Source organism: Schistocerca cancellata, chromosome 1 (assembly GCF_023864275.1).
Source record: "Schistocerca cancellata isolate TAMUIC-IGC-003103 chromosome 1, iqSchCanc2.1, whole genome shotgun sequence".
Classification (NCBI taxonomy): domain Eukaryota; kingdom Metazoa; phylum Arthropoda; class Insecta; order Orthoptera; family Acrididae; genus Schistocerca; species Schistocerca cancellata.
This window is the reverse complement of record NC_064626.1, coordinates 255,044,089-255,064,360: the sequence shown is the minus strand read 5'-3', so window position 1 is coordinate 255,064,360 and position 20,272 is coordinate 255,044,089. Positions and strand designations below refer to the sequence as shown.

The 20,272-nt window shown below is 44.2% G+C and overlaps 1 protein-coding gene across 2 annotated transcripts in view; it reads right to left on the bottom strand.

Annotated features, from left to right (window-relative positions):
- LOC126170669 (inter-alpha-trypsin inhibitor heavy chain H4-like) overlaps positions 1–20,272 on the bottom strand; it is a 186,189-nt gene that overhangs the window by 14,915 nt on the left and 151,002 nt on the right. The window contains exons 14-15 of one of the 2 annotated variants that reach the window (XM_049920744.1): positions 14,152–14,187; positions 293–405 (exon numbers count right to left, since the gene is read on the bottom strand). In XM_049920744.1, coding sequence (XP_049776701.1) covers positions 293–405; positions 14,152–14,187 — 149 coding nt within the window. The remainder of the gene's footprint in view (positions 1–292; positions 406–14,151; positions 14,188–20,272) is intronic. The other variant, XM_049920746.1, reaches the window with a different exon arrangement.

Here is a 20,272-nt window from a genome sequence, read left to right as displayed (position 1 = left end):
TGGAAGGATTAAAAGGACTGATCAACATCAATGGACCTTTAACCAAGTAGAGCTATCGTCGTCTTCACAAAATTATTTGTACACTAATATGGCACAGCACTACCGAGGAACGCCGAAACGATTGAGTCACTTACTGCAGTAGGAGTATTGATATGGAGACGGTCACAGGCTTCATTCTTTGAAAACTCGTCGTCGTATTCACAATTGGGCACTTGTTCATTGCAGAGGGGTTATGCATCAGCATCAGCGGCGGCAGTCTTGCTAAGACAGCATACTGTAAGCGAGGACTTACCTGGCTGAGAGCGAGCTGGAGTTGTTGCTCGGTGCCGTTAATATTCAGTGTGACCTGAGATCCGTTCCGCAGCGGGCCCAGCCACGAGATATCGGCAAGTGTAGGGACTGCTCCTGGTAAACAAAGACCACAAAGCGAATACAACTAGTCAGCTCTCTAGCTTCACACATAATAGATATTGTTTAATGCATTTTTCAGTATTATTCCCTTTCCTATACATTACGTCATTTCAGTGCTGCTAGTGACAAAAAAATGATTTTTTTTTTTACTGTTGTTTCGACCACTCGCATCATAAACGTAGGGGATGTGCTTTCAGCGGCATAACCATCCTGCTATTAAGCCAAATACATTAAATATGTACGGTGTTTCAAAAAGTTTCTTTCCCTTTTACAAGATTGTCTCTTTTTAATTTAATAAATTTAGAAACTCGAGGTAAATTTTAGAGTACACAACGAAAACTAACAGTTTACCTGATTGCCAGTAGGGATCTTCCTGTGTTAGCTATCTCTCTCGCTTGTTCATTACAGAATTACGAGAGTACACCGAAAATGTCATTTCTCGACAAGAGAGAGCACAACCTCTCTGTCACCTGTATGCAAGAGCAACAATTCGAGAGACTCGCTGGGTAGGGGCACGACTTTCTATTATCACTACAGTGGCACCTTGCGTGCCAATAGTCTAGCCCAGTTATCCACGTATCGTGCCTGGCGACTGCTGAAATTGTTGACAGGCGAAGGCTAGATTGAAGGTAGACTGAAAGTATTCTTCGGTTGCACATTGACCTCGAGATATGACATTTTTTTGTGGGGGGGGGTTTGTGAAGGACCCCTGATGATATGCTTACCATTATAATTTTCAGGAGGTGCAACACAGTATAACAACAGTAATGATTATATTAACTCCAGACCTGCGAAGAAAAGTGTGGCAGTTTACATCCGTTTGGATGTTTGTTGCACATCTGGTGGGGGACGCATTAATACACTCTAAAGACAGAGAAAAAGCGATTTACCACGAACGAATTACAACACTGGAGCAGAAATGGATAGATGTGTAGATGTGATGTACATGTAAAGACAAACGACTACAATTGCAGAAAAATTAGGTAACCCATTCAAGAGGAAAGGCTTCACTAATAGACCAAGTCAATAAAGTGTTGTCCCACCTCTGAACCTTATGCAAGCAGTTATTCGAATTGACATTCATTAACAGAGCCTCCTCCTGAGTGATATCGTGCCAAATTCTGTCTGCAGGTATCCAGTAATCTGCTAGGATTTAAAAGTTCTGTTCCTTTTAGCTACCAGGACTACTTATCGATGCTCGTCGGTGTGAAGTTCAAATGGTTCAAATGGCTCTGAGCACTATGGGACTTAACATCTGTGGTCATCAGTCCCCTAGAACTTAGAAGTACTTAAACCTAACTAACCTAAGGACATCACACACATCCATGCCCGAGGCAGGATTCGAACCTGCGACCGTAGCAGTCGCGCGGTTCCGGACTGAGCGCCTTAACCGCGAGACTACCGCGGCCGGCCGGTGTGACGTTCCGTCTGCAATCTGCGGCATGCTTTCGCATTGCATTTTAACATTCAGCGATCTTTTTCTTAATAGCGAGATGACACTTTTGGACGCACACATTACTGTGATAACAGTAGCGACACTTTTGGGCGGACCTCGAACCGTCCAACTGCTCGTCCACGATCGAAAACACTCAGACTCTTGCAGACATGTTGCCGCACCACACGGAATGTCACACTAATCGGTTCCGTAACAACCATCATCACACATCATATTACGTGAATTGTCGAGTGGATATAGAGCTTTCCTGCACAGGCTTCGTTGCAGTTAACACGTCCCACCCTCTACATTTCCTTTTACTACTAATAGTCGGGCGTTGCGTGGCAATTGTCGGCTGTTCCGTAGCAGTTGGCCGTAGTACTTTAGCAAGTGTAAGTTGTTCCTTGGTAATTTTCAAGCAATGTGGGTAAGGTAACGAGTCATTAAAGATAGCAGACGAGATTTGTTATTCGAGCGACGAGATAACTAACGATGGCCGAAACAGACTTGCATTAGCTGGTTCAAAATAGTTCAAATGGCTCTGAGCACTATGGGACTTCGACATCTGAGGTCATCAGCCCCCTAGAACTTAGAACTACTTAAACCCAACTAACCTAAGGATATCACACACATCCATGCCCGATGCAGGATTCGAACCTGCGACCGTAGCGGTCGCGCGGTTCCAGACTGAAGCGCTTAGAACCGCTCGGCCACTCCGGCCGGCCGCATTAGCTCGAAAACGATTTCTCAGAGAGATAAATTTGCTAACGTAGAATATAAATTTAAGTATCAGGAAGTTTTTTCTGAAGGTATTTGTAGATAAAGTAGCTCTGTACGGAAGAGAAATGTGGACGATAAGCAGTTCATCAAGAAAAGAATGGAGATCTGCAAATATGGTACAACAGCAGAACGTTGAAAATCGGGATAGATTATGCAAACTATGTAGAGGCATGTATAAAGACAATTTCGATAACTCAGAACAAAATCTATTGAAAGACAAGGTGAAGAAACGAGCCAGAACAGGTGAGAAGAAAAGCCAACAGTAGAAATGTCTTGTGACTAGCGAACAGGACAGACACGCTGTCTCGATAGATAGGGTGGTCAACGGAGACTGTCAGAGTTGATTCTCGAGTATGTGAAAGAGAGCCAGTGCAAGACTCTTAATTCCGTGGACGGTCGCTGTGAGATTTAATTGCAGTGTCGTAAATCTTGAAAATGTGTCCGACGCATTTTTGTAAACGGTTGACAAAACAGTGAGTGAAGAAGGATCAGTAAACTGTAAGCCCGAAACGTAAGCCCTAACACGGAATTGCATTCGGAAGAGCAGTAGTTCTCTTAACAGAGATCGATTCTGAACGATTTCTATGACGACCATGAAAGGTACGTGGCAGTGTTAGGTGGCAAAACATGAAGGGAAGACGGTCATTAAATCAGCATGTGGCTCACTTTGACACACTGACCAATAGGTATTGTTTTTGTATTGATGGGAAGTGTGGAAGGGAGCAATATATTTACTTCGAAACTCTGAAACCACTTGAATCTATATCACTGCTAAATGGGTCATTAAAATAACTATTGACTTAGCCATTCAGAAATTATCTACTGACGCGTTTCGGGTTCTGGCCATAATCAGAAATATCAAATATAAGAAAAGTGTATGGACTCATGAGTATGATCCCTCAGCATCGGAACTTAACAACTTTTCACTTGACACAAATCTTACTCCCACGTCGTCAAATAATTTACAATTGTATTTCCGTCGCCGAAACAGCTCAGAACACTTTTCTGACATCGATCTTGTGGAAGTTGAAAGGTCAGCTCCCGACATCGAGAGGACGTCGGTTGCCAGATCTTCGAAAAGTGAGTAACCACAAAAAGACTCCCCAGTGGCAATGAGTGCACACATAGTGCATTAGATGTTTAAGAATCGACGTGACTATCAACAACAACATTATCAATACTACATTAAACCACCAATACATTAATGAGTCGTAACTTTAACAATGCAATTGTTAGCAGCGTATTAGCTATTACATCTATTATATCAGGTGTCAGCTTCTGCTACAGGACATGTAAGATACTCTGTGGGCAACATATTTTTTTTATTACTGAGTCTAGCGTACTAAACGTTTCTCCAAACTACACTCCTGCAACGTTACAGGCGTGCCAGAAGATATATAAACCTACTTAAGTCTGGCCATGCTCACCGAGCTAATCCTAGCTAGCTTGCCACTGGCACCGGGCTGGCTGTAACTCAAATCGCTGCAGGTACTACTACTGAAATTGCAGAAAACCTACATTCTACTTAAAAAACTAACTTCTACGAGTCATAATGAGTGTGCATTGTCAAATTCGGTTTGGTTTGCAGCTTCCCGCTATTCCCGACCGTCACGGGGATCGTACAGTCCACGCCCCGGCAGAAGGGGGTAGCTGTAGGGAATGTTAATCTTCTACTAATTACTGGTTCTCCCTTCGATATTCTCTCAGGACATTTGATGAGATCTCGCTGGTGAGACTGTCGATAGTTCTAAAGGTATCCTGGTCTCTGATCAGGTGGTATGTGTCGTAATTAGGTAGTTCTTGCCTTAATCTGTAATCATTCTCTGATATTAGATAATAGCTGGCGTGTCCTTCGTCCTATTTCCACGTTGTCCCAGTATTCCGGCCAAAGTTCTTCACCCCTTCTTTTGACCGCAAACTTGTCCCCTACGTGAACCTCCCAGATTTGTTCACTTACGTCAAATTTACCCTTCTTAACCCAGTGCCATGCTGCCTGTTCTCTTATTTTTACGTCCAAGGGACAAAGCCCCATAAGTACCATAGATGGGCCCCCAGGAACTGTTCTACAAGTCGCTACTGAACCCAAGAGCATTTTCGCTGCACCCTCCTCACAGCCATGACAGGCATGACTCTCGTGTGCTTGTGTTTCCAAACTCCTGATCCGTAATCCACTATGGAGATTAGAATGGTGTTGTGGTACAACTTTACTAACTCTGCAGTTAGCTGGAATCCTTTATGTCCAATCACAATTAAGTTGTTTAATACTTCTAACAACCTCTGGGTCGATATGCTAAAAAAATCTGAGTTTTCATCAATGACAACACCCAGGTATCAGGCCTCTCGCCACCGATTAACTGGTGAGTCCTCGATTCGAACTGCTGAATTCCTGGCTAGCTGACCCTTTAATAACAAGTAGGTTGACTTGTTCGATGCTGCCCTCATTTTGATTTTTTGGCACAATTGTGTCAAAATGGTCATTTCCCTACCTACCTAAGGTTCGAGATCTTCTCGGCTGTGGCCTCCAACCAGCAGGAAGAGGTCGTCTCTAGCACATATGCACCGCTCTCCCAACTGTCCAGGTGAGGCTCCATGTTTATACCCCAAAAGTGTGGCCCCAGGACAGAGCCCTTTGGACACCCCTTCGTGATCCTTTTGCCGATACTCCCGCTAGGGGACGATAGCCAGACCTCCCATCCATACAATAGCTCCTAAGACAGCCATATAGCGATCCTGGACATACTCTACTGCAGTCAGTAGAAGAGGGAAAGCCACCACAGGTTGTCAAAGGCGCCAGTGGAATCTACCACGATTCCAACTATGTACTTGTGTGGGGATGACCCACAGATCTCGCCGCCAGGGCGATTGCTTCAGACGCCGTTCGCCCCTATCGAAAGCCGAGTTGCCTGTCACTCATCCCACACAGTACCCGATGCACTGTCAGTCTGTCATCCAGCAACCACTTTAGCAATTTGCCGAGCAGGTCTAGGAGACAAATTGGCCTGTACGATTTGACTTCAAATGGTCAAATGGCTCTGAGCACTATGGGACTTAACATCTGAGGTCATCAGTCCCCTAGAACTTAGAACTACTTAAACCTAACTAACCTAAGGACATCACACACATTCATGCCCGAGGCAGGATTCGATCATGCAACTATAGCAGTCGCGCGGCTCCAGACTGAAGCGCCTAGAACCGCTTGGCCACACCGGCCGGCGATTTGACTTACTTCGGGTCTTTATGGTGGCCCTTTTTGATTATGACAACACTGACCTGCTTCCAGATGGAGGGAAACATCCTTAATCGTAATGTCTCATTACATATCCTTGTTAGAGGTGTTTGTAGTTGAAGGGTTAGGTATTGTACCACCTTCGCTACAATGCAGTCTCGTCCGGTGGCCTTACCTTCTTTAAAGATTTCATGTGGGCAGCCACATCTTCCTCAGAGAACGGATACACCATGGCGTCTTTCGCATATTTAGTGTTCACATCCGACACCACAACAATCTTGCGTCCCTTCAGCGCCGTGGTTACCTGTACCAGTTGATCAAGTTATACGTCTATGTTTGTTCCATACAGAAAACACATGTTAACTTGATATGTGACCCCTACCGCCGATTGGAGCTCCACGTAGCTGCAGTGATCATCTGATAAGTGTGGTAACACTGTAATTCTCAGAGTTGTGTTTACAACCTAGATGGTGGCTTTCGGCTCATCACCGAAACTTACTACTTACCAATAAACGGTGGCAAATCCTATTTTCCCTGCAAGAGAGTATGGCTCCTGTAGCCAGAGCACATCAAGGCTCATCTCCTCCACCACCCTCCGAAGCTCCTGCATAACCAGCCTACTGTTGTTTGTATTTAATCTGTACTCCTATCGTCATATACGTACATATGATTCCGGAAATTTTTTTCTGCAATCAAATGCGATTCTTCCATTGGACAAGACCGACTGATTATAAATGTCATCTAGATCAAATGATTCGTTACGTCTCTCGAAAACCTTCTTCACCAGGTCACACAGGGCACAGAAGTCAGTGGGGAGATTCATTGTCTTCAACTGTGTCCCGTTTACAGCCTCCACAGACGAGAAAGTGATTTTATGCCCATACTTGTGTCCTACACGCACCACATGTCTCTGAGCTGTGGTCAAGACAGCCGGCTCCTCCTGGTGGGATAACTGCATAGACTATTCGAGGTTAGGATAAATTCAGACGGGATCTACTTCTAATCTCCTAACTGTAAATCGACCTGGTGTTGCGTCAATATCCGTGCTGCTAGCAGCACTAACCTGTACTGGCTGTTTTGGTGCAGTGTTCCCTGGCCCACTTCTACAGGACGCCCTTCTTGACTTGCCCGATCTTCTGGCAATCTGTAGCCCCGGCAATAGAAAGAGGGAGCGGCCTCCCGTTCGCAAGAGTCAGTCTGAACGCAAGCGTCCACCACTTCCACCCTTCGTTCTCGACCTTCTGCAACCATTCTCAAAAATTGCTTAAACCTTACAGCTCTTTCCGCATCCCTTCTCCTTTTGCACAGGGATTTTCTCTTTGGCATCCCGTGTGCTGTTGTGGCCTCATCCATAATCAGTTCTAGATATTAACCTCTGCTGTAACATGCTCTACGTGGGGCAGTTCCTTCCAGTGGCGTTGCAAGTCTTCTTGCCCCTCTTCGTACAGGGAATGCAAATTCCACACCTGGAGCAAGCCAGCTTCCGATGTGATGTAGGTCTCCTCAGTTATGGCAGCGAGGTATCACCAAATTGTCCAGCACGTTTATCGCATGGAATCCAATGTACAATTTGCCCATAGCCGTAAGCTTTCTCCACATATTTCCTGAGACTTCAGCAACATGGTGTACTATGTCTAGCTCTCTAGACCCTGTTTTCAATCTTATCTTGAAAGCGCTCCTTATATTTTCGGTACTCAATCATCAAAATTTTGTAACCTGATAGTTTCGCATTTCTCATTTAGGTCTCAGATGGATGGAATGTCATACATTATTACTACCTGCATTATTACAAGCAACGAAAGCTACAGTCAGCCATCCGTTACCCAAACTAGAAGAAGAAGATAGCTTCATTAAAGAAAAATTAAACCCACGAAACAAAGTAGGACCATGAATAAGAACAAATTGAGCTGTTTTAGAAACCGCTCTCGTTTCGTTCTTCTTTCCCTTGCCAGAAGATGTCGAAGCGCCAAGGGTGCCGTCCACATTGACAAGTGATTTGTAAACCAGCAATCGCACTTAACAGCCTTGCAAAGTTTTTGGTTATTTAATATTTTGTTTCTATCTTCTTCCGTGGAAACGTGTACTGTACAACATATTTTGTTGCTTTAACTTTGTTAACCATTATCTTCTCCTTAGCTGGATCTATCATAGTCGTGAAGATTTGCTGAACCTTTTTTGTGTCCTGACTGGATCTCAGGAAGACAACCGTGTCTAGTAAGCGGCCACACCTGCTTGCGCAGCCTTTCGTTTTCATTGTCGACCTCCTCCACTCGCCCCCTCGAGCTTTGCGTGAGCAATAGCCCAAGAAGCAAGTTCATTTTTTATATCCAGGATCGCAGTCTGGCTTAACTTGCCATTCTTGACATTGGAATCCAGATACTGTGCTATCCTGGCATGTTTCTCAGTAACTCTTTCCTCTGTTTGCCCCAGGCCCCCTGTTGGGGAAGCAGCAGAAATCATCGAACCCTTTCCAGGCGCACACGAATCGCTTGTCTCTTCGTCAGCCATGTTGATTTAGACAAGCGAAAATGATTGGGAGCCCGTTGCTTGCCCCGGACCGGCCCCGCTGGCATGATGGGGGGTGGGGGGGGATGGGGGAGGGACTCCTGCAGCTCGTCCACCGGCCTCGTCCCTAGGCCAAGGCACTCCTGAGCTCCCGGGTTCAGCACTCTGTCGCCCCAACATTCTGGTCACCCTCGATTCCCCCCGTCATCAGCGCTCCTTGGCAAGTACACCCCGAACTCCTAAGAAGCGGATGCACTTCTCGCCTTTCGCCGCCTACTAGCCCGCGCTTCCACCTCTCGGCCAAGGACGCCTAATTCACTATCAGAACAGCAGCTCAAGTTACTTTCTAAATTATGCGCTAAAACCACCTGCTACCAGGGATATTTGGAAAGTAAGGAACGATCGGTCACGAAATGGAAACCACAGTGAAAATCTGATGAAGCGTTGCACAGATGTGTTGGGCAGTGTGTCTATTATACCTGTATGTAGAACCACTCCGCTCTTCACAGTTCTGAGCGCACAATGAGCGCTTAAAGATGTCTTGAAAAGAGTGTGTCCCGCCAAGTATGGGTACCTTCCGTGAGAATTTGCTGGGTTTTATGCTACCCCACATAACCTAACTGTCATACATTTTCTTTTTCATGACATTTCTCGCCCACACAGTGCAGGGGCAAAGAGGACTTCCTTGCAGCGTTTTCAGTGAGAGTGTTTGATCCCCCACCACATAGATCGGACTTGGCTCCCTCTGATTTTCATCTCTGTTCAAGTGAACCACTGGTTCTGAAGACATTTAGGGAATGTCATGAAGCTGCAGTCCAGCACAGAAAACTCGGGAAGCACAGGAGGCCGCCCTATCACAAGGGTATGGAAAAATTGCAACAAAGCTACGATAGATGTCTAAGTTTAGGCGGCGAGTATGTAGAGAAGTAACTGGAAGGTGTAAGTAACAGTTGCAAACAATACAGTTTTGATTTTCCCTACGGTTTCCGTACACAGATATTGCACAATAGGTGATTGAACCAGGCGACAAATCGAGATTTTGAACTTCGCCGTCGACCCATTGTGGCGTTTCTAGACTGCTGGATATTGAAGATACACATTGATGAGTCAAAGAAACTGGTACACCTGCCTAATATCGTGTAGGGCCCCCGCGAGCACGCAGAGGTGCCGCAACACGAAGTGACGTGGACTCGATTAGTGTCTGAACTAGTGCTGGAGCGAACTGACACCATGAATTCTGCAGGGCTGTCCATAAATCCTAAGAGTACGAGGAGATGCAGATTTCTTCTGAACAGTATGTTGCAAGGCATGCTGTGCGTTGTTCATGTCTGTGGAGTTTGGTGGCCATTTGAAGTGTTTAAACTCAGAACAGTGCTCCTGGATTCACTATGTAGCAATTATGTACGTGTGTGGTATCGCATAGTCCTGCTGGAATTGCCTAAGTCCGTCGGAATGCACAATGGACATGAATGGATGCAGGTGATCAGACAGGATGCTTACGTACACGTCACCTGTCAGAGTCATATCTAGACTATCAAGGGTCCCATATTACTCTAACTGCACACGCTCCACACCATTACAGAGCCTCCATCAATTTGTAAAACCCAAGCTGACATGCAGGGTCCACGGATTCATGAGGATGTCGTCATAGAGGTACACGTCCATCCGCTCGATACAATTTGAATCGAGACTCGTCCGACCAGCCAACATGTTTCTAGTCTTCAACAGTCCGATGTCGGTGTTGACAAGTGCAGGTGAGGCTTAAAGGCTTGTGTCGTGCAGCCATCAAGGGTAAACACGTGGGCCTTCGGCTCCGAAAGCCCATATCGATGATGTTTCGTTGAATGGTTCGTACTCTGACACTTGTTGACGGCCCAGCAGTAAAATCTTTAGCAATTTACGGAAGTGCTGCAGTTCTGTCATGTTGAACGATTTTCTTCAGTAGTCGTTGGTCCCGTTCTAGTAGGATCTTCTTCCGGCCGTATCGATATCACAGATTTTATATTTTGACCGATTCCTGATATTCGCCGTACACTCGTGAAATGGTCGTACGGGGAAATCCCCACTTCATCGCTACCTGGGAGATGCTGTGTCCCATAGCTCGTGCACTGACTATAACAGCCCGTTCAAACTGACTTAAATCTAGATAACCTGCCATTGCAGCAAAAGTAACCGATCTAAGAACTGCGCCAGGCACATGTTGTCTTATATAGGCGCTGCCCACCACAGTCCCGTATTCCGCCTGTTTATCTCTTTATCTGAATACACATGCCTATAACAGTTTCTTTGGCGTTTCAGTATAGTTCATCATGAAAGTGATTCCGTGATGGTTTTGGGCAGGGGTTACTTGTGCTTGTGTCCGCCCATTCAGGGGCATATGAAAAAGAATTTTTATTTCCATATTGTCTCTGTTCAAGTGTGGCCTTTTCTCTGCATCTTCATAATGAATACACTCCTGGAAATTGAAATAAGAACACCGTGAATTCATTGTCCCAGGAAGGGGAAACTTTATTGACACGTTCCTGGGGTCAGATACATCACATGATCACACTGACAGAACCACAGGCACATAGACACAGGCAACAGAGCATGCACAATGTCGGCACTAGTACAGTGTATATCCACCTTTCGCAGCAATGCAGGCTGCTATTCTCCCATGGAGACGATCGTAGAGATGCTGGATGTAGTCCTGTGGAACGGCTTGCCATGCCATTTCCACCTGGCGCCTCAGTTGGACCAGCGTTCGTGCTGGACGTGCAGACCGCGTGAGACGACGCTTCATCCAGTCCCAAACATGCTCAATGGGGGACAGATCCGGAGATGTTGCTGGCCAGGGTAGTTGACTTACACCTTCTAGAGCACGTTGGGTGGCACGGGATACATGCGGACGTGCATTGTCCTGTTGGAACAGCAAGTTCCCTTGCCGGTCTAGGAATGGTAGAACGATGGGTTCGATGACGGTTTGGATGTACCGTGCACTATTCAGTGTCCCCTCGACGATCACCAGTGGTGTACGGCCAGTGTAGGAGATCGCTCCCCACACCACGATGCCGGGTGTTGGCCCTGTGTGCCTCGGTCGTATGCAGTCCTGATTGTGGCGCTCACCTGCACGGCGCCAAACACGCATACGACCATCATTGGCACCAAGGCAGAAGCGACTCTCATCGCTGAAGACGACACGTCTCCATTCGTCCCTCCATTCACGCCTGTCGCGACACCACTGGAGGCGGGCTGCACGATGTTGGGGCGTGAGCGGAAGACGGCCTAACGGTGTGCGGGACCGTAGCCCAGCTTCATGGAGACGGTTGCGAATGGTCCTCGCCGATACCCCAGGAGCAACAGTGTCCCTAATTTGCTGGGAAGTGGCGGTGCGGTCCCCTACGGCACTGCGTAGGATCCTACGGTCTTGGCGTGCATCCGTGCATCGCTGCGGTCCGGTCCCAGGTCGACGGGCACGTGCACCTTCCGCCGACCACTGGCAACAACATCGATGTACTGTGGAGACCTCACGCCCCACGTGTTGAGCAATTCGGCGGTACGTCCACCCGGCCTCTCGCATGCCCACTATACGCCCTCGCTCAAAGTCCGTCAACTGCACATACGGTTCACGTCCACGCTGTCGCGGCATGCTACCAGTGTTAAAGACTGCGATGGAGCTCCGTATGCCACGGCAAACTGGCTGACACTGACGGCGGCGGTGCACAAATGCTGCGCAGCTAGCGCCATTCGACGGCCAACACCGCGGTTCCTGGTGTGTCCGCTGTGCCGTGCGTGTGATCATTGCTTGTACAGCCCTCTCGCAGTGTCCGGAGCAAGTATGGTGGGTCTGACACATCGGTGTCAATGTGTTCTTTTTTCCATTTCCAGGAGTGTATACTGTGGACATTCCCTTATTGCCCAACTGAAGCCATTATCAAGGTGAGCACGAGATAAGCCAAGTTAAGGAATTCTGCTACCTTCGAAATAAAATCACATGTAAAATAACACATAGCCGATGAATTTTCTTTTACTTTACGTCTGTGGTCACAAATTTTTTCTCATCAGACTGTCAGCTTCTGTCCATAACGACCATCTTCACATCAGTTCTATAAAAACATGTCCTAATGTACTGCCGCCATCAGCAGCTGACAAGATGACTATTACGTATTCTGGTATTTATATACATTTGATTATGCTGGTGCTAATGTTGTGTTTAATATGTTTAATATTTGACGAGACCTCTTTGGAGCTAGTACATTAGGACATGAATTATAGAACAGATCTGAAGATGGTTAATTTAGACCGAAACCGGTAGTCTGATGACAAAAAATTTTGGACCACAGACGTAAAGCAAAGGAAATTAATTCTATATTTGGGTCACTGTTTTATTCGCGACCATGGCGCAGCTTGTAAGACATAGCAGACGAATCATAGAAGACATGAAAGGCAGACTAGCAGAGACAACGCTGGCATTCCTATACAAGTTTCATATTTCATGGATCATTTTGCAGGATAAATCGTAATGATGTGGAACGAGTCATTTTATATTCACATTACCAATTAATTGGTAAATATGGCTGCATACTTGTTATGAGGTATGTTTTAGTCTATCGTGGACGACGACGCCTTTAATTTTGCTCGTGTGAACCGTCGACTGTTAATAATGCAACACCACAAATCATTAAAGATCCTCATTTCTAGATGTAAAGTAACAGACAGTACAACAAACAGCGTCGCAGACGGTACAAATACACTACATAAAATGTTGTCGCCAGGGTGGAGAGGGACAGAGAAAAGAATAAAAGCCAGAGACATGTTCCAAAATAACGTAGGAGACATTTACAGTTGAAACACGTGTCCAGTGTATACGCCGCTTTTTTAAAAAAAAGCAAATGTTAGTTAGTAATTAGTTCCCACCACCTTTTAACATTACAGTAACACAAATTTTCCTACAGAATAGAAGTAGTTTTTGAGGAGAAGCTTTAGTTTCTTTTGAAATTTTGCTTTGCTGCCTATCAGACGTTTTATATCTCCGGGTAAGTGATCGAAACTTTTTAGTCACAGCAATGTGCATCTGCTTTTATACTAAAGATAACCATAATGTAGAATAATGAATGCCTTTTTCCTTCTGGTTTTGTAATTACGTATATCATCGTCCCATTTGAAAGGAAGTGTATTATTTGCAACAAATTTCATGAGGAATTAAATATACTGTTAAGCTGTTGTCGGGATGACTGACTCCTTAAACAGGCAACTAGAAGATTATCGTCGGTGAGAACTACATATTATTCTTACAGCATGTTTTTGGGTTTCGCAGACATTCTCTCTTGCGCCAAGAACATTATTCCATATGACATTATTGAATGGAAATATGCAAAGTATGTCAACTTAGCTACTTATCTCTCCCCAAGATTTGCAATGATTCTAAGTACAAATGCGGCAGAACTAAGTTGTTCTAGAGGTTCCAAAATCTAATTTTTACGGTTTAAATTCTCAGCAAGATGGAAATCTGAAATGTTGAAGATTCCACCCTGTTTATCATTTCATCACCATGTGCTGCACTTATCATTGGTTCAGCACACCTACATATGCAGAACTGAATATGTCGCGTCTCTTTGAAAGTGAGAGTGAGACCATTCGCAGAAAATCAATCAATGATAATTTTAAGAACCCTGTTTACCATTTCTTCTGTTTCTGTTAGTATCAAACACAGCTATTGATTTGAGGAAAAATATTCTGAGAATGTGCATCCAGGAAACAGCATTGTAGATAGCGGATTGTGGAATATGGGAAAACAAGAACACAAGAGAATTACCTGTCGTGACTTCTTCAGCTGCCTGAGCACTGTGCACTGAAACACGTGGAATTGTGATTAGAATCAAATCGAGATTAATATGTTTTAATACACATCATGCACTGAAATACAATATGGCATAACTATCTTACAGCTTACTTTCTGATCGCTTTTCAGAATACATACCTTTTACTGTTTTTAGTACAGAAAACAGACTGCAGTCATAAGAGTCGGAGGACATAAATGGGAACCAATTGTAGCGAAGGGAATGAAAAAAGTTCGTAGTCTCTCAGCAGTGTTTACTCACTTTGTACAATTAACAAATAGCACATGATGTAAAGGACAACAAGGAGAAATTTAGGAAAGGAATTAAAGTTCAGATGGAAAAAATAAAACTTTCCAGTTTGCTGGTGACACAGCATTTCTGCCAGAGGCTTGCAAGAGCAGCTGAACGATAGGGGTAGTGCCTTGAAAAGAGGGTATGTGACGACTATCAACAAAACTCAAATAGCATCAAGCAGATCTAAATTAGATAATGTTGACAGGGCTAATTTAGAAACTGAGCCCCCTAAAAGTAGTAAACGAATATTGTTATTCGGGTAGCGAAATAAATGACAATACTAGAAGTGCAGAGGATATGAAATGCAGACTGGCAATGGCTGGAACAGTGTTTCTGAAAAAGAGTAACTTGCTACCGTCGAATATGGATTTCAAGGTTACGAAGTTTTCTCTGATAATGTTCATATAGAACTTTTGGACAATAAGTGATTCAGAAGAAAGTAGAAGTTCCTGAAATGTGGTCTACGAAAGAATTAAATGCATATACCGATTAACTAATGGGGAAGAGCTCGGGCGAGTTCGGGATGAATGAAATGTGAAGCAGAACTTGATTAAAAGAAGGTATCGGTTGACAGAACACATAATGAGGAATCAAGAAAATCTTCGATTTGGTACTGGAAGGAAGTGTGCCTGATAAAATTTCTAGAGGGAAACCAAGAGTTTAAAACAGTGAGAAAGGATCAAATATATCTACGTTTCATTAGTTATACTAAGGTGCACTGGATAGTGTAGCGAGAAGAGCTGCAAGTAAAGACTATAACAACAGATGAAATAAATTATAATCATAAACTTATAACTTGTACATGTGTCGTGCCTGTTCCATCGGACATGTCCGACAGAACCGTCTACTGTTTTATGGTATGCAGCTGCCGTAAATATCAATATTTTGAGAGAGATGCCGACGTTAGCCGCTAGTGGACATTGAAATAATTCAGTGGCAAAAGTCGAAAATTTTTGCGGTACCGGAACTCGAACACAGATTTCGCGTTTTACACGAGCAGTCATCCTACGCTCTTCGTCTCTCCGCTCACACTCTTTGCCGAACCCCAGTTCTCACGTTATCGCATACTACCAAGCATCATCTGCTCGCAGAGCTTCCCGTATTTCCGCAAGAGTTTCAAACCCTATTGTGCATCTGTACTGAGGTTAATACAGCAGTCAAGTTTACAGATATACGATATGTGTATGGCGTCTGTTCAGTCGGACATGTCCAACAGAAAAGATACCAAGTTGCCTCGCTCGAAATACTCCTGTTTCACGATCTCTATAGAGTGATCATGGAGGAGGGGGGTGCAACATTGAGACAATCGTGAATAAAATGACCTCTCATCCCCCCACTCTAGCAACACCGTCGGCGACATCTGTGCATGTTTGTTGAACACTTTAAAAATCTATCTGTACTGTGACAGCCCTTGACCGATTCCTAGGTGCCTGCAGGCAGTCAGTCCCTCGACTCCCTTCAGTTAAGTGACACTACGCTGCTGCTCTACACCTGCTTGCAGCGTTAGATGCTCGCAGGCGTCTAGCAATCGGTCATGGGTTGTCTCCACAAAGGCACATTTTTAAAGCGCTCAACGAAAGTTTGTGCGTGGGACAGAGGTTGTTACTAAATTGTGAAGGGTGTCTCAGAGGGACTCTTTTCCCTCCCTCGTGATCATACCACAGGAAGACACAAAGAAAGAGACGTGGAAAAGCCTCAAGATTTTTTATTCTTCACAAAGTGTTCAAATTTTGTTAATGTTTTTGAACCGTCCTTAGTGCTTCCATCCTGTGTGCCAGAGCAAAAATTGCTGTTGTGCCCCACTCCAAAACGGTCAGGCCATATCCAATCGTGCCGCAGCTCCTCAATGTTGTTAGACGCGTGCTGAATCGTCCATAAGGTGTCAGCAGTCACAAACGTTGTCAAGAATGTCGTTCTGTTGCACATAGCGATATAGTCTGTATTATTTGACTTCGGATGTGTGTAAATGGACGTCTCAAGGAAAGAGTTGGTCTCAGTGACACCCTGTATACCACCTGCCGAGGCCTTTTCGTGTCGATTCTGAGGAGTTCTATGTCTGATATGCCTCCCTCAGACACCCATAAAAAAATCTGTATGGTTTCAATGGTGACCTCCATTGCAGAATCGCCAGGAGAAGGGCTGAGATGTGAGTAAGGAAGGTTTGTCGACCGTCCCATTGTGTCACTCCTCCAAGGAGGCACTAGCCAGAAATGTGAGGAAACTTGGTGGCAATGTGACATCATCAGTTCACCTTACAGCTCCCATGAACTTCTGAGCTCTGGCCTTCTAATCGCATGCATCGACACCTCGCCGACCACTGTGTGTGACGCCACGGGTTTTCACTATGCCAGGGACACCCTCGTCTAGCATTAACTTCTTTTTATAGAAGTAGCCGATGCCAGGATTTATCTCGAATTTCGTACAGGTGGACATTATCTCGAGTGTTTAACCGAAAAAATTTCATTTGATTTTGTATACAATGTATTGTATTTCAGGCTAAAATGTATAAAAATAAATTTGTTTCACTCGGTATGTACTAATGGTTAAAATTCTTCTTCTTTTAGGAATATTAGAAATTAGAAATTCTGTCATATTTAAAATTCATATTATTAATTGCACAATCTAATGCGAATGATTAAATTTATTTCTGGATTCATTTATAAAATAATGATATAACTAGAAGATTCTTCTTTTGTCATTAAAGTATGTATACTGTTTAGCTTTGTAAATTATGTAGAATACAGGGTGCTTCAAAAAGAACATACATATTACAAAGTATTAGTTTGTCCAAACTATCGATCGCTGCGCCTCGGCTCGGCTATTGGAGAAACGAATACATAGTCTATTTTATATTAATAGCCGCTAGATGTCAGTTGTCTTCTGTTTTGATTGGTAACCGTCATATGTTTAAAATGGCTATTCCGCAGCACAAATTATTGTGTTCTCGAAATTGTGAAGTGCAATTCCCTGATTACAGAGAAAAGACATCCTTGGTTGAGGTACCAAATTGATCATCCGAATGGGTGGAACATTCGCAGATGGCATCGACAGTTTCTAGATACAGGATGTGTATGTAAAGGAAAAAGTACTGCCCGCCCTCGTGTTCCTGAAGAAAATGTTGCACGAATTCAAACTGCTTCCCAACGTAGTCCTTCAAAATAAATCGTCGTGCCAGTCGGTAGTTACAACAGCCTACAACAACAATTTGGCGTATTTTGAGACGTCCGTTCGTTATGAGGCCGTACAAAATACAGCTGTTTCAAGCTCTGCGTTCTGAAGGCGAACGCAAACGTGTGGCATTTTGTAACGACATTCTTGATGCTATTGACAATGATAACAGTTTCGCACAACGCATCATCTTCAGTAATGAAACGACTTTCCATGTTAGTGGTGAGGTAAACAAACAAATTGTTCAGATTTGGGGCCTACAGAACCCACATGCAGCCACTGAATATGTACGAGATTCGCCCAGAGTCAATGTGTTTTGTGCGATATCCCGATCATCTGTTTACGGCCCATTCTTGTTTTGATGGAAACGCGGTTAATGGTCAGCAGTATCTTGCTATGTTACAAAACTGGTTGTTTCCGAAGCTGCACGAAGACAACATTTTTCAACAAGACGGGGCAATCCCTCACTGGAGTCGTTAAGTGCGTGAATACCTGAATGAAACTCTATCGAAACGTTGGACTGCTTGTCAAGGAGGTCACCGGATTTGACACCCTCTGACTTTTTCCTGTGGGGTTTCGTTAAAGACAACGTTTATGTACCACCACTCCCACAGAACCAGGAAGAGTTGAAGAACCGGATCCGTATTGCCAGAAGATCTGTGACGAAGGACATGCTTGCCCGAGTATGGGAGGAATTTGAGTGTCGATGTGATACTGTTCGTGTCGCTGATGGAGGACATATTGCGTCTGTAATGTGAACTTGAGAGGTTCGTAAATATGTGTGTAAAGTTTCATATTCGTATGTCTTAAAGTTTAATAAATATATGTATTCGAAATACATATATTCTTTTTGAAGCGCCCTGTATTGTATCGCAGGATGTGAGTAGTAGTGGGCCTGCCTCTGATGGAAGCGCACATGTTTTTTTAGGATTTTTTTTTCTTTTTTTAATTTTGTCTACAACATGTAATTGATGGTTTTATGAAATTGGAGATTGTGAAGTCAGTGTGGTATAGAAGAACGGGATAACATGAAAAGATATTCATAGCAGCAGAAAGAATGTCATCAGTTCTTCCGTTCAACTAGAACCTACAAAATCAAAATTTCAGCCTCAAGAATGTACCCCTAGATTCAAGAACTGCAGCCGACAACAGGAGAAAATGAAGATAAGTAAAAAGTTTCTCTTTTGTATATCGTACGCCTCTCGAAGCTTTGAAAACTTGTGCAGAAACAAGGAATTCTGATAGTGATTTGAGGGAGGGAAAGATCACAAGGGGACCGATTTAGGCAGCTGAGAGCCAAATATCAAACGTTTACGTCGCAATGGGGGTAAATGGGATTTCAGAAAAGCGATATTTTAATTATGTTGCACAGTGTTTTCATAATATGACCGCACACTCAGAATAAGCGTACTGGCCAAAATATTAGCTGCCGTCTTACTGCCCACAGCAATGTAAGTAAGCTGAGGACAGTGATTCTAAAAAAATCATAGCCGACAGGGAACGCAGACAAAAGTCATGCGTCGTCACTGACAATCGGTTTCAAAACAGAAAGGAATTGCTGTCAGCAACTACAAGTCAACATCAGTAAGTTTCCGAGCGAACATTGCGAAGGGAACTGTTCGCAGTTGATGGTTGCTCAGCAAAACGTCGTTGGTGACAGAGGCATAAAAAGATGCACGTATTGAGTGGGTCAAATAACACAGATATTTGATAGTAGCTGATTGGAGGCATGTTCTACCAGTTTGCCACTTCTCGAATCACACAAGACATTGAGTGCATCTAGGGTCCAATGGGGCGCTTAAGTTCCGCTATGTGAAGGACGTAGCTCAACTCCGAGGAGGTTCTGTGAAGTTTTGTGAGTGTGTCTTCTAAAACGGCTTGGTACATCCTTTCAGGTTACCATGGACAAGAATAAGAAATTTTTTTCCCGAATTGTCTGTGACTACGAATTGCCCTTTTTCTCACATTTTCATTTCGAGTATGAAATTCCTAGCCGAACTGAATCCGTTACCAAGGCTAGAGATGCGCTATACCAAAACTATAGTACGTCAGTTTTGATACAGTACATCAATGACGTAGCAATGGTAGAATTACCGATAGTCTTGACACCACTGGTAGGAAAAGGAAGACAAATGAATGTGTGCGACAGAATCTACGAGAGGTCGACATCCCTGTGATTTATTTTTATTTTATTTTATTTTATTTTTTTTTTTTTTTTGCACATAATTAGAAAGGCGCATCGTTCAGTGTTAGTCCAATGTGTATTTTATTTCTTTACGAAACATAAATTGTATTTTATAAGTAATATGAATTTGTTGACCAAGTAACCCCTCTCCCCCTCATGAACCATGGACCTTGCCGCTGGTGGGGAGGCTTGCGTACCTCAGCGATACAAATAGCTGTATCGTGGGTGCAACGACAGTGGAGGAGTATCTGTCGAGAGGCCAGACAAACATGTGGTTCCTGAAGAGTGGCAGCAGCCTTTGCAGTAGTTGCAGGGGCAACAGTCTGGATGATTGACTGATCTAGCCCTGTAATATTAATCAAAACGGCCTTGAAGTCATGCAGCGTTATTGTATGGTTAAATTATGATAGCGTCCTCTTGCATAAAATATTTCCATGAGCAGATGTGGA